This window comes from Melanostigma gelatinosum (assembly GCF_949748355.1).
Source record: "Melanostigma gelatinosum genome assembly, chromosome: 19".
Lineage (NCBI taxonomy): Eukaryota > Metazoa > Chordata > Actinopteri > Perciformes > Zoarcidae > Melanostigma > Melanostigma gelatinosum.
In genome coordinates, this window is record NC_136652.1 from 19566428 (window position 1) to 19581809 (window position 15382).

Consider the following 15382-nt stretch of genomic DNA (forward strand, 5'->3'; position numbering starts at 1 on the left):
GGTTATTTTATCAACACGTTTCTCATGGCACACTCAAACATACACACATTGGGAGATCATATTGTAATAACAGAGGTGAAAGAAGAAGAATCATCATTTATTTCTGTGGATGTTTTTATGGGAATGTGGATCTTTTTTTGAGCAGTGTCTATGTTTTGGTTGTTCCACATTTTATAGTAAGTGTGTCATGCAGTGTGGGACTCACACCGGTCTTGGTCTCCTACAACACTGCTGCACACTACAGTGCTGGAGTAAATGTGCTAAGTTACATTTTTAGCATTTTTTTAAAGGAAAATGTAGAGCCCCATTTGAATCTGCTCTCGTGTTTCTGGGTCCCATCACAGATCAATGTGTTGCCTGGATTTGTGATTAAAGTGCAACACTCCGTATCATGCATTGAGTATTGGCCAGCGGCGAGCAAGGCAAGTTTATTTGTATAGCACATTTCAACAACAAGGTAATTCAAAGTGCTTCACATAAAACCATTAAAAGCATCAAAACATAAGGCAAAAGAAAAGGAGATTTAAAAACAATTAAGAACATTCATTAAAACATTAAAAAACAGTGGAAGAAATAAAATGCAGTAGTAAAATGCAGAAATGCCGGAAATTGATTGTGGTTCAATTAAAGGCAGCAGCAAACAGAAAAGTCTTCAATCTTGATTTAAATGAGCTGAGGGTCTCAGCAGACCTGCAGCTTTCTGGGACTTTGTTCCAGATATGTGGAGCAGAAAAACTGAACGCTGCTTCTCCATGTTTAGTTCTGACTCTGGGAACAGAAAGTAGACCGGTCCCAGACGACCTGAGGGGTCGGGATGGTTCATAAGGTAGCAGCAGATCAGAGATGTATTTTGGCCCTAAACCATTCAGTGCTTTGTAAACCAACAGCAGGATTTTAAAGTCAATTCTTTGTTGGACAGGAAGCCAGTGCAAAGACATCAGAACTGGAGTGATGTGGTCCACCCTCCTGGTCTTAGTGAGGACTCGAGCTGCAGCGTTCTGAATCAGCTGCAGCTTTCTGACGGACTTTTTACAGAGACCTGTAAACACACCGTTACAGTCGTCCAGTCTGCTGAAGATAAATGCGTGGACAAGTTTTTCCAAATCCTGTTGAGACATAAGTCCTCTAATCCTTGATATATTCTTCAGGTGATAGTAGGCTGATTTTGTAATTGTCTTGATATGGCTGTTCAGGTTGAGGTCTGAATCCATAACTACACCTAGATTTCTGGCTTGGTTTGTGGGTTTTAACATCAGTGACTGAAGCTGAGCGGTGATTTTCAATTGTTCGTCATTGGTACCAAAAACAATTACTTCTGTTTTATCTTTGTTTAATTGAAGAAAATTCTGGCACATCCAGATGTTGATTTGTTCAATGCAGTTACCCAGCCCTTGTATGGGATTATAGTCCCCTGGTGACATAGGTATGTAGATTTGTGTGTCATCTGCATAATTATGATAACACACTTTGTTGTTTTCCATAATCTGAGCTAGTGGAAGCATGTAGATGTTGAACAGAGGAGGCCCCAGTATTGAACCTTGGGGAACACCACATGTCATTTTAGTCAGCTCTGATGTGTAATCAGCTACAGACACAAAGTATTCTCGGCCCTTCAAGTAGGATTCAAACCAGTTAAGTGCTGTGCCAGAGAGTCCCACCCAGATGTTTAGTCTTTCTAGGAGTATGGCATGGTCGACCGTGTCGAATGCAGCACTGAGATCCAGTAACACTAAGACTGAACTTCTGCCATTGTCTATGTTTAAGTGGATGTCGTTGAAAACCTTAACAAGAGCAGTTTCAGTGCTGTGGTGCTGTCGAAAGCCTGACTGGAAAACATCAAAGCAGTTATTTACGGCCAAGAAGTTGGTCAGCTGTTGGAAAACCGCTTTTTCAATTATTTTACTTAAAAATGGGAGGTTTGATATTGGCCGATAATTTTTCATTATTGCGGAGTCTAAACTAACCTTCTTTAGGAGTGGTTTAATAACTGCAGTTTTTAGGGCTTGTGGGAAGACACCTGAGAGAAGGGATGTGTTTACAATTTGTAAAAGATCAGTGGTCATGCAGTTTGAAATATTTTTGAAAAAGTGTGTTGGTAGAATATCCAAGCAGCAGGAGGATGACTTCAGATGTTGTATCATGTCTTCTAGGCTTCTACGGTCGATTGAATGAAATTGTGTCATGATATTTGAATGGATGTTATTCAGAGATCGGGACAACACATTGATTGTGTGTGTAAAGTGTCAGAGTGGATCATGGTTACACCACAAAAAGGGTCTGAATCTCAAACAGAGGTGACAGGATTAATTGCCACAAGTCAAATGCCAACGTGTTATTCCTCACATCGGCCGTGAAATAGGCAGCGATGCACTATCAAAGAGGCCGAGTGTAACCACAGCAGATGTTACCGGGAAGTCAGTCGGTAGCGGATGTTTCTCTCTCTAATGAGAAGGCGTAATTGCAGCAGGGAGGGAACGCAGCATCCAAAACAGCAGCAGATGCACCGCAACATCTCGGCGAAAAGAAAAATCCAGAAGAAGCTCAGCAGTGTTGGCTCGCTAATGTTCACTGTGCTGTTCGCTTATCTGAGCGGATAGTCAAACTTCTTGCCTCACCCAGAAACTTTTAAATGGTTTTGATTGTTCACGCGTGGCTTCTAATATATTCTACCAGACATGAGCAAGAATGTCGCCCTCCTACAACTTCTTATTCCACAGAGTTGGCCACAGGCTTAGCGTGTGGAGATATACAGTTATTCTGTGACCTATAGGCCAATGATAATGGCCCGAATTGCAATCAAGAGATGTTTTGTAGGCTGGTGGTGCACTCTGTAAGCTTGATCCAGTTAAAGTCTGCTGTTAAGTTGACAGAATGGGCTTTGTTGCGCGAGGCTGCGGCCGTCGTTATTCTGCTACGGTAGCCGCCTTCCCTCTCCGACACAGACATTGTTTTCTTATGTTATGCAGCTTGCTCGAGTGCAGGATTTAAAAAATAAATAAAAAATAACTATTGTATTAGAGAGTTAAACTTAGATTACAACTTTACAAGGACACACCAGCCATGCATAAGCATTGGAGCATGCTGGACACAATCAGAATTTTTGGGGCAGTCCAGTCGTCTAATAGATTGTTTTCTATCCCCGGAGAGAGAAACAGAGACAGAGAGAAGCGGGAGGGGAGGAGGAGGAGGAGGAGGAGGAGGAATGAAAGAAAGAAAGAAGAGAGAGAGGTGGGGGGGAAAGAGAGAGAAAGAAATCTGGTGAAATGCACAGATTACTCGCCTGACTTGGCTGCAGGCTGTGGGAGCTCATCTCGGGTGTGCAGTCTGCTGAGAAGACTCCCACGTACAACCGAACCCCGCCACCAACCTTTCTGCTTGGGCTGCCATGACTTTCACAAAGTTACCCAGTAAACACACGTTGTCTTCGGGGGGGGGGGGGGGGATGTGACATTTCTCTTAGGCTGGTGACATGGGGATTTTTCTTCTTTTTAAAAAAAAGTTATTTTAGTTTTTACACATGCAGTTGCGTCGCCCTGCTCTTTGGAGCCTGAGCACATCGTTATGGAACTACCCACAGTACACTTCCTACCACAATGGCACGTAGATAACGCCTCCATAAGCACTGGCTCAGCTCCCTACAGCAACTAATCTATGTGCCCTGTCATGGAAGTGCCTTTGCTCAACCAGTGTAAACTGTGTCTTGTACAGGAATGCCCACTGACAGCACAAACATGTTTCGTTTTTTTACGAGGAGAGTTTTTAAAGACGGGTCGGTTTGTTGCGAGTGTGTTCTCCCACTGCCTGCAGCGATGGAAGTTCCAGTCAAGTGAAAAATTCAGACTTTGGATGATGAAATGGCAGAGTGGACAGGGCTACCTGGCTGAGGGGCCCCGGAGACGAGCTCGATATTTGTTGCAGTCGTGCTGGTGTGGTTTGAGGTCAAACCTCATTCCTCGGTGAGCGCTTGGAACTGGAGCGATCCAGCGTTTGCTTTGTGCCGAGCAGCTCTCGTTTCTTCGCGTGAGCATGTGTGACGCACTCTCAGTTGGTCGAATGCACAACTGGGTCCTCCAAAACACCCCTCTCAAGGTGAAGTACAAATGAAACATAGTTTGCGCAGATGTTCTCTGAAAGGTTGCATTCGTACTGGTGCACAAGACCTGTGTCCAGATGATTCATTTCACTCAATTAGCCTTGTTTTTCCACCGGGGGTTCATAATGTAGGTTAGACAGAACACTGGCCTTCGCAGTAATTCTTGAAATGGTAACTTGGCAATTAAATGAAAAAGAAAGATGGAGAAGTGTTGCACGCCCACTCACTGCTATTCAAATCCCCCTCTGAGCATACAGTATGTTATCTACACCAGCCAGCAACATTGTTGTTAGGATTATTCTCTTATGACATTGTTTTACCTAAACTAAAGTCGTGTGTGTGCGTGTGTGTGTGTGTGTGTGTGTGTGGGGTCATTTGCACGTGTGTGTTCTGGTTCTGCATATGCATCGGGGCTTGCGTGTTGTTTTTTGCACAATGACAGCGTCGTCGTGTTGTGGGGAGGACGAATTACTGAAGTTTGACAATGACGTCCTCCATAATGCTCGAACAGAATGTTTGCTAATCTGTGATGAGCAGTTACCAGTCTACCAGTCCACTTTTTTAATCTCATGTGACATACTGTTAAAAATACAAAAATCCATATTGGCATGTTGCCTATTTGGCACTATGACAAATAAGCCAATCCTCAAATTGAAGGCTTAAACTTGGCATGCAGTAAGAATTAATTTTTTTTAAAGCATGCAGTAAGAATTTTTATCTCTGTTCTCAAAAGCAGCTCTTATTGGATGTAAGGAATTTTTTGGATTTTCCTTTCTGAAAGCTACTCAGACAAACTTACACGCAATTCTTGGATAGAAAATAAATACCCCAGTAAGGAATTGGAAATTCCATGTGAAGGCATTTAAGAGTTATTGGAAGATCAGTTTGGTTATCATCCCATTTATCCAAATACATTGTTAGTTTTGGAAGTATTTCTTCAGAGTGATAGCGGAAAACCAGTGATCCCATCAGAGGCTTTTGTGCTGGAACACAATTGAACTACTGCCGCTAATAAATGTGAATACGTCTCTCAGCCATTATAATCATTCGACAATTACTTGTCACATGTTTATCATTTAATAATTAATTAATTCAATCATATGCCAATCATATATGTGTTTTTTTTGTGTCATATACTGTAGCTGTCCTTTCTGTGATTGGCTGTTTTTGGCCAGCATTGCAATTGGATCTCAATCGACCAATCAGAGTCATCTCCACTCCCTGTCTGCTTCCAGCGGCAGAAAAACAGAGAAGCGACTGCCACTTATCATCGGAGCAGTTAATTGAACTAATTATTTCATAATTATTAGTTAATTCGGTGTTCAGCACATCTCATTAGTCCTTCTTTCTGCCTCACTCACTTCATTTTGTGAACTCCCTGTCGTAAATGCCATTTCACCTTTTTTTTTTTTCTGCATCTGCAGAGCCGACGCCGACAGACAGGAATTGTGAATACCGTACATTTGTGACCGCGTTAACGAATTAACACAAAGCTGCTTCCGAGGTGCTGTCGGGAAACATTGCAGCGTTTAGTTCAGACTGAGTGCATGAATCATACGAGCGAGCGGGCAAATATGTCAGACAGATTTGGGATTTCCGGTGATGCCCAGGTTACTGTGATGTGACCGGTTGTTGGTGAAAGTCTTGTTTTTACTTTTGAAACATTCTCAGAAGTAATATGTACGTTCTGTTTCTGACTGGAAGCCTTTTGGTGACCGGTGAGCTGAATTGTTCAGCTGATTTAGTTTCGCTGTGATTAAAGATCTTCTGTTGGAACTCGAAGGTAAATCGGTAAATGTCAAGCACATCGAGCTTCATCCTCTCTAAAATAGAAGGTCCTTGCGGGTCGCACTGCACCATCTTTATTTTGAATTGCCTCGCTGCTAAAATGTGCTCTATGAATGAAGTTGCTTTGCCTTCATGCAACGCTGTCATCAGCTCTTTCACCGTATCTCTGGAGGACTGTGAAAGGTGTTGGTCTATACTTCACAGACAGAGCTGTTGGCGAGCGCCGAGCTATTTTCCACCGGTAAAAACATGAAAATTGTGTTTCCATGCGAGTGTCTCTGATTGCTTGAATAGGTGTTGTATTTCAGTGATGTTTGATGGGGGGGGGGGGGGGGGAATGCTGTATGCTAATATAGCTGGTGAGGATTGTCACATTAGTCGGCTGGTACCATATCGACTTTCACATATTGAGCAGGTTTGAAAACAGCCAGAGACATGTCAGCAGCAAGAGTGAATAAATATACACACGCCTTCATCACCTTTGATACAGCTTTGCGGGCATTGAAACCCATGTAATGTACCGAAATATCTTTCATGCTTTAGTGGTTCCTTTAACCCTCTGAGACCCGGCGATCACGACCGTCATCACTGTCTTTAAGAGGCTGTAGCGGGCTCAGTATTACGGCTAGAGTGACGATACCGGTATCTAAACGAGACGACCTGATGGTTCCATTGGTACCAACCACGGCACGCTGGATAACACTCCACAGTTAGGCAACATTTTCACAAGGGGATTGTCAAAGGGGTTCCTTTCACAGCAGGATATCTGAATGAAGATGGGTTGTACGGTACCCATGAGTCTCCCCTTTACAGACATGCCCACACATGCAGTTTTTTTGGCAAAAAGGTTTTTGTTTGCGTTCAGTATAAATGTGTTATTTTCGCCTTGTCTTGAAACTTGACGTCACCGTATAAAAGTACCTCGAGGATAACCAGAGCCTCATGAAACTACAACCTGCAGACCTGGCCATTCTTGCAGGAATCCCCAAATCTCAAACGCGTTAGATACCAAATCACAGCATGTTTTATCTGTAGAGCGTTCCTCACAGTCTTGATTAAAAGAAAAATAGATTTTGGATAACACTCACAGAATGTCACAGAATTTTGGTGCCAAATCTATTGAACAAATGGAATCAAAATTGCTGTTATAACGTGTTAGACATAAATGAGTCTTCTTGGCTTTCTCGTCATGTGACCTGACTGGGTGACAGGAATCGGCACGACCAGCATTCCCCCCCTACCAACCAATTAGGACCTGCTTTGAGTGAAAACACAGTTTCCAGCCGTGTTCTAATAAAGACTTTCTGGTGCCTCCGATTCTCTCGGAACATTTTAATTGGAGGTGAAAACAAGCTGCATGAGTCGGGTTTTGTTCAAAATGCTTTCAGCTGGAATAAACTCCACGATTCTCCTTTTGAATTATTTTTGAACAGAAGTCATGTCCCAGTTCTTCTCGTGGTGGAGTTATTCCTGTTGTACACTCGCTCCACAACGATTGCAAAGAGAAAGAGATAGCATGGGCACACTTTACTCTTTCGTTTTTGCCATCTACCAGGGTGAAGCGGAGGGAAATATCAGTCAAACAGAGCTATCATTGCAAAAAATTAATTGAAAAATTGACACCTTCAATGTGTAGCCTTAGCTTTGATTTGGACAGATGCAATTTTCAATATTTGGACAGCAGCAATGTCATTACGAAGGCGCAAAATGCAGAATATACGCAGAACTATATTGTAATTAGCTATGATCCGTATCAAACTTGATCTCTATGATACTATTGCCTTGAAGAAAACATGATTTATTGATCTGCTTGATCCTGGCATCAGGAGTAAAAACAGCAGTGCTCTTATGACAGAAACATACTGTATTTATAGCCACATTTTTCTGAGCAAGAGTATGTGCTGTCAACAATGTACCTCGCCTGTAGTTTCCAAAGCAACCTCCCTCCCCTCTCTTAAATTGAGTTAGTTTTAGTAGCAGTAACTCTGCTACAGTAAATCTTTTTTTTCTTCTTTTCTTCTTATGAACTGCAGTTTAAAATAGCCGCATCAGCCAGGGAGGAGATTCTCTGAGCTGTAATGTCATAACTGCAGCTCTGAATGTAAAATTCAACCTCCTGTGAACTGTAACCCGCCTGAGTTGTAACCCTCAGTGAATGCACACAGTACATGTTTCTACTTTGTGTCCTCCAAAGACAGTCACAGGCAATCTTTTCAGTGTACGCTTCCATCACAAAGAGTCTGCAGCATTGTCTTTGAGCAGGCTTCTCTTGTTAAAACCCGCCGGAGGCAGTCGGACCTCTCGTCGCCCGCTGTCCCTCCTGCCTGGTTAACGAGGACGTCACTGCGCCAGCCGGGACCAGAGACTTTGGTCCTCTTCTCACCACACACAAAGAACAAGGGAGCAATGCATGACATGCTGTCACACTGTTACAGCAGGCCAACGGATGCTCCCAGGGCCCTCTTTGTTTACGTTCCTCCTCCTCTGAGCCTGTACTTGCATTAGCCTCGACTTTGTTCTTCTAGTGCCAATTGTTTGCGTCTGACCAGAGGGTGTATGCAGAGGTTTGAGTGTGCACTGCGGGACAACTGGTTTTTTTTTTGCTACTCCAGGTCTTTTTCTTTGCATGTCTATTGGAGGAGGCAACAAAGGCCCAGACGGCGTCTTTGAGGGCCACAAGTTCCTCACTCTCTCTGTCCCCTACTCCTTTTAGATGTCACAGCGCCGGCTCAGTCCAGGCTGGCCGACAACTGTGCCGAGGCCCGGGCAACTCAGCTCAGCACATTTCCAGCGGCGGAGACATAAAGCGTCCTCATCATGGACTATTCTCTCTGGGCTATATGGTGCCAGTGCTCTCTTACACGCTGAAATCAGGACAGCTCGAGGCTCAAGGGGTCTCGAGGATTTCCGATGCCTCGCATCGAGCTGATTTGCTGGGAGTAGGCACACACTGTTGAGACGTCTCCACGAATGAATGTGGCGGTGATTGTCAGAGGTATGTTTTAGAGGCTGTTTATAATAAGTAGGCCTTGAGAGAGACCCAGGCTGACACGTGACTTCTGTCGTCTTTTATCTACGTAAAGCATCATTTGTTCAGAGGATGGCATCGAGATGAGTATAGTGGTCGTGATATTTTGCACCTGTTAAAGCCTGACATTTAGCCACCGTGGTTTTTTTTTTTTACCTGCGCTGAAGATGGTGCTGTTAATACTCATGGATTATTTTTGTAGGACACGATTCACATCAGTGTGATTTTAAGGCGGACTGAATCCTTTTGAATATTGTGTCAACATTCAAATTTGAAATTAAAAAAAATTTAAAATGATTTGTGCTTTAAATTGTCTCTTTCAGTGAAATCGGACGAGCTCGGCTGAGATGCTAATTTAAAGTAAAACTCCATTCATTCATATTGATAAAAACATAACAACATATAACAAATTATATTTGAAAAAAACAAACGAAAAAGTTTTTCAAATTGTATTCAAAACTTAATGGAAAAGTGGACATTTTGGTTTATTTTATGTGTTTCGATCAATTTGAATGTCAGTTCAAGCACAAGACGAAATATATTGTGGACCTGCAGTATTATTTTTTTTGTTTATTTTTTAAATTATAAACATATTTAATATATAATATAAAGAATAAGATATGACATTTTGTCAGTATTGAGATTTGATTCATGGACCAAAGTAGAGAGATGTTAACATGCTAGTTCAATTTAATATCATTATTTTTACTTTCCATGACGTTGATTAAATACACAACTTTGGCTACTAATGGAAATATAAAATGATGTAATTAACATGTAAAATGACGATTAGCATTTTAATTTTAACCATAACCTTTTATGTAAATATGCAGAATACGTATTTTTGCCTTTTAATTCTGACAAAATTTCAGACCATTCAAAAAGCCAAGAAGAGAACATTTGTATTTGAGCAGCTCACAAAATCCTCCCCAAATATTTTCTATAATTAGTTTAAACTAGATCTGGGGACTTGACTTTAAATACGGTTTAGCTGTATCGTGAAAGAAAAAGATCTTTCAATGAGTCGGTCAAGGTGTTCTTCTTGGCATCAGAGCCGAATCACAGCTTTGTTTTGGCAGTTGTATTTTGGTTGCCGAATAGAGAGATTATGTGCTCCAACAACTTGTGCTGATGTTGAACTTCTGACCATCTCGCCGCCTGCTGAAAGCTGCATGTGGGTGTATTTAATGTGTGCAGTCAGAAACTGAGAAACCATTTCACGTGTTTGCCTTGTCAAAGTCAGCAGAGGGAAACATCCATCAGTGTGCTGCTCACATCTACTCTTGCATGTTCGATTCTGAGACCAAAACAAGCCAAACCATAATTAATATATCATTCATTGATCCTGGTTCTGTTTTATGAAGAGAGCACCACCACTTCACGTGGGGATATTCACTCCCTCCTACAGTAAATCCTCCTGACGTTATCGTGTACTGTGGGGTTCCAGGCCCTTTGTTCTTCGCAGGGGAACGATATGTTTTGGGGGAAATACTGTGAAAGCTTTTTGCCTGGAAAGAAATCTTTCGTGAGCATTTAGTATGAATCATGCTTTTTGGCCCGCTCTTCTTATTCTGTTGCAAGTTCCTTTCCGACATGGAATTTCTCAAAGGGCCGCTACTTAAGGAAAGGCTTTTGTAGGATGAAGCCTATTTTGATCAGACTCCCTCAGACCAGTCTTCTTCAGTCCCGCAGCTCTACTTCTACTGCTGCTTTAACCTGATTTAACCTGATTTCATTTAAAGTAATTATCATGACGATCACGTAAATGGTACATTTTGACGAGATTATTTTAAAACAAATGTCAGTTAAACATATTGCTGAAAGAAATTGGGACATTTAAATTGATGCAATTTTAAAAACAACTCGTTTGTCAAGTGTTTTTTTGATTAATTTAATCAGGGTGTCATTACTTAACATTAAATAAAATACATTAATACATTGGATGTATTTAATTCATATTTTTTGTTGAATACTTGATGTGAATGGGTTCGCAAAAAAATAATAGATTTAATTTAAACAATTTAAACTGATTATTTGAACAATAATCAGTTGGATAACTAAAATCAAATCAAATTTAAGTGATTTAATAATTTAAGGATTCTTTTTTGCTCCTATAGAGCGTAAGACATTTCAGAACATATGAGTGAAAGAGCTGCTTTACAGCTTGACCGTCTGAAGGCTTTGAATATAACGAGTAGTTTCATTTCATGTCCCGATGTGGTGTGGGAAATATCTACAAGCTGGTTCCAGTTTGTTGTCAGAACATTATATTTATAGTGTGAACCATTTTAGACACTTTTCTAGCGAGGGGAAATAACATTCGAAGACAGAAAATATGATGAGCTGATGAAGATGCATCTCAAAGTTTAGATTTCATGCCAACACAAAATGGTGGGTCTACAGAGGCGCTTGCACCATGTAGAAACCCCAAAATGGCTCCAAGTTCAGCAACCAATGGCGCGCTGCGTCGCCCTTTTACAGCAGCCTATCGCAGCTCGGTGAGCGACTTACGGGCAGCTTACAGCAGGGGAGACCTGGTGCGCGCTGATAGGTTACTGGAAATCCCATCGGGGGGCCCCATTGGCCACAGCACTTGGAGATGTTTGACAGTAGAGTTACGAGGCTGAGCAGCAGAGTTTGCCGCTGGTTTCTTACCCGCTGTGCCGTGTGTCAACCAATCATGAAGAGCCAGCACGGGGTGTTGTTAAGAAACTACCCCCGCACATTTCATCAATGTTTGCAGTCCATGATATACTCTAGGGCCGTTGCACAGTATACCCCAATGAGTATTTCTGTATACTTAAGGGAAAAAAGAAACCTCACCACTGTTTTATCCGTCTGTAGCAGAACGTGACGGTCCTCAAGAGATTTGTCCCACAACAGCATTGAGACGTTTGGTGTTTCAAAGCCGCCGTTGTCCCATTGAACATGGCTCTGCCTCCCCACGCTCCATTCCAAACCCGAGAATGGGGACGCCATGTGCAGTTTCATGGTCCGCGGTGGTGATGAGTTGTTTTCCGGGGGGCGCTCAGCGACCCACCCCCAAGAAGCCACAATTAGCTTTTCCATCGGGCATTCAGGTGTGTCTGCACGGCTCCGAGGGAGGCGGCCATTGTTTGCTGACAAGTGGAGTTCTCTGTCTACCGCTCTCTATTCTCGGGGCAAATGGATGGTGTGCGGCTGATTGGAGGTGAGAGCCATATCGGTCGCTGGAGATTTACTAATGCAAACTCAAAACTACTGTGTGTTCTCTATTCACAGTCCATGGCCACACTGTAATCAGATAGCTGGCCAACTGACAAGCAGCAGTGGAGTGGAATGTGGAGCGAGATGGATGGCGGACAATGGCAGCCTTTGTGTTTGAGTGTGTGTGCATCTAGCCAATGTAGAGCAGGCATATTGCAAAAAAACAAACAAAAAAGGCATCTTTTATTATTTCTCCTCCCTAATTGGTGTTCAGCGGGTCATTTTCTTTCTGGCCATTAATTCCATGATGCGATAACTCTGAAGGATGCGCCGCTCCGAGAAAAAGCTTTTACCAGAGCTCGCTTCTGAATTGCACCTTATTTGTCATGTGTCTGTCTAATTTCAGCTGCTGAATTCATTCCGAGCTGAGCCCCCAGTGTCAGTCAGGAGAATGGAAGGAGCTAAATTAGTGGATATTCCAGCCAAATAGAGGGGCAAGTGTCATCCCAGGTTAATTAAATCCCTGCTTTGAGTCTGGCGCGAACACGGACCTCTTTCAGGATGATAAAGACAAACTCCTTTATTTCAGTTGTATTGTCGCCAACACAATCGCATGTCTGATCAGCTTCCCACATTTAATGGCTCGGCCGGCGTGTAAAGCTCATATTCGCCCACCAACCCACCCATCCACGCACACCGTGCTTGTCACACATCACCGACAACGAATGAGTCGCTGAATAGCGTTCAGACGAGTTTCATAAAAAAGTAACTCTGCTGATCAAAAGGAGGATTTTTACCACCTTTCTCACCTAAATCATTATGCATCTCGTACAGTGGCTACCGTTTATCTTTCGCCAGCATGGAATGTGTGCTTTTACACAACGCAGACTGCACTTTGTGCCAAATGGATGTTTACTCTGCCTCACAGCCTGCAGCCTCGACGAAATGCTTTGTTAATGCTAAGACGACAGTATGGAAGCCGGCTGCCTCTATAATCATAATGTCCCACCCTATCGCGTCCTCTTAGTGGTTTATTTTGTTGGAATTCTCGATTGGAGATTAACAAAGCTGCACTGTTGGTTATCCCTCCTCAGGCCGTGGAATATGTTGCTCGTCCCCCGCTGATTTTCACTCTCAGCATCCCCTCATGGTGCCTCATTAAGACCTGGAGAAACAAGGCCCCCCCCCCGACCCAACGCTACAGCGAGGCCAGGCCGAACACGGTGCTACTACACTACGTTAAGCAACTCGCTGTGTACTTTGGCCTTCAACGGCACATTGGTTTGCTCCAAGCATGTTTTCACAGATTGCGTTTTGTCCCTGTTTTTCCTATCTTTTTGTCGTTGCAGAGGGTGGAAGGAGGGTATTTTTCTAAGAGAGAGAGAGAGGAAGAGAGGTGGGTGTTGGGATTTGGGGATAAGCAGTTGTTTTCTCATTGAGCGACATTTGAAGGCCAAGTATTCGCTGAGTAGGGCACTTGTGAGAAGCCAAAGAATTTTATTCCAGTATGAATAATGCATTGAGAGTGTCTCTGTTTTCAGCCCACATCTCTCTGAGACGCTTTTTAATCTCATTCAGCTTCCCTCCATTGAAGTTGTAGCGCTGCAGCGTACATTTACAGAAGTCAAATACAGCTTAATAAGTGTCTTTCCCACAAAAAGCCGAGTTTATTCGTCTCATTCCAAGTTCTATGTTTTCCACTAGCATGCTTTTTGGATATTGCATATTCCTCTGCACAGTAATAGAAAATAAGATGTAATTATGTCCTTTCTTTACATGCACCCTCCTCTGCTACACATTTAAAATACACATCTCATTATGCCTTTGCTGAAATGTTGAATCAAGTCTGTACATGTCACTTCTTCTCTGTCACATGACGAACGTTGTTTCTTAAGAGCAGCAATATTGTGTTCTCCGATCTGCACTTTTCAGCATTTTTGTCCTGTTTCTGGATGCCATGCTATTGTTGCTCGTGTGTGTGTGTGTGTGTGTGTGTGTGTGTGGAAGAGAGGACGTACTAAACCCAAGTGTGGCGTTGTCTGTTTCTTTTTCTTGTTCTACAGAGATGTTGAAGGAGTTGAACCAACAGCGCAGAGCGAAAGAGTTTACAGACCTGAAAATTATTGTTGAAGGCAAAGAGTTTGAAGTCCACCAAAATGTTCTAGCTTCCTGCAGCTTGTATTTCAAGGACCTGGTGAAAAGGTTTGCCTTCGCTTCTCCCTCCCACCAGCTGTTGATCCAATCTGTTCTTTTCATAGGGCGCATTTGTGTCGCTTTTTCTTTTTTCTTTCCCTTCCCCTCTCTCTCTTGCAGGTGTGTGAAGACTTTGGTTCCTAACACAGGGCCAGCAGCCATTCCTTCCTCTTCCCGCTCAAATGAATGTATCTGAAACTGGAGAGGAAAAAGGTCAACCCTCGTCATTACCTTTCCTCCCCATGTAGGGCAATTTAACCACATTTCCATTTTAATGAGCAGTGACAATGTTCCATGACTGGGGATGTTTTAAAACTCACCAAAGGGCCAAAACAAAAGAATCGTACATTCTACGCTTTGGGTGGTAATTTGCCAAAGCCACTCTGTCTTCTGTAGGCAGAGGGATTTTTGTCTCCCAAGCCACCATATTTTTCTGTTGCTAATTCTTGAGTTTATGCCGCAAAAACAGCCTTTTCATATGCTAATAACGCTTGGTTAGAGTAATAAAAAGGACATTTCAGAGTCACAAACAAAGGACAGAACAAAAGCACATCTGAGACAGCTTACTGAACCAACACTTTCACAGGTTAACACCACCTTTCACCAATGTATTCATTTGATGTGGCTCTAAGTATTCCCCTAGTATTCTGCCCTTCATACTCCATATTTTTTTGTCTTTACGGGATGTTTTTTTCCCGTGGGTGCCTGCATACTTGTGTGTATCAGCTACAGACCTTTTTAGTGTCTCCAGGTGTGTGTGCACACGCGTGTGTATGACTCAGTCAGGACTGATAGCGCACTTATGTCTCTTTTCTGCCTTGTTTTCCCGGGGAGCGAACACCATGATTCCCTAATGTCCTCATCCTTACTTCAAATCCTTGCAGGTGTTTTCGGCTTGATTGAGAGTCCCCTTTTTTGCTGCCTTGGTGTTGTTTGTGTGTGTGTGTGTGGGGTGTGTGTTTGTTCTCGCTTTCATGGCTTGGCGGTCGCTGGAATGCCTCGGGGAAGTTTGCCACTTTGCCTCACAGTCATGCCGCCTCCACCGCGAGCTCATCAGAGAGCTGCTTATCAGCCGCCGCGGCCTCCTCGCTCGC

General features: G+C 43.0%; 1 protein-coding gene across 2 annotated transcripts in view; it reads left to right on the forward strand.

Annotated features, from left to right (window-relative positions):
- Positions 1–15382, forward strand: part of klhl29 (kelch like family member 29) — a gene marked incomplete at its 3' end in the record, with an annotated part of 170916 nt that overhangs the window by 94618 nt on the left and 60916 nt on the right. For both annotated transcript variants that reach the window (XM_079291403.1, XM_079291402.1), the window contains exon 6: positions 14159–14297. In XM_079291403.1, the coding sequence (XP_079147529.1) occupies positions 14159–14297 (139 nt within the window). The remainder of the gene's footprint in view (positions 1–14158; positions 14298–15382) is intronic.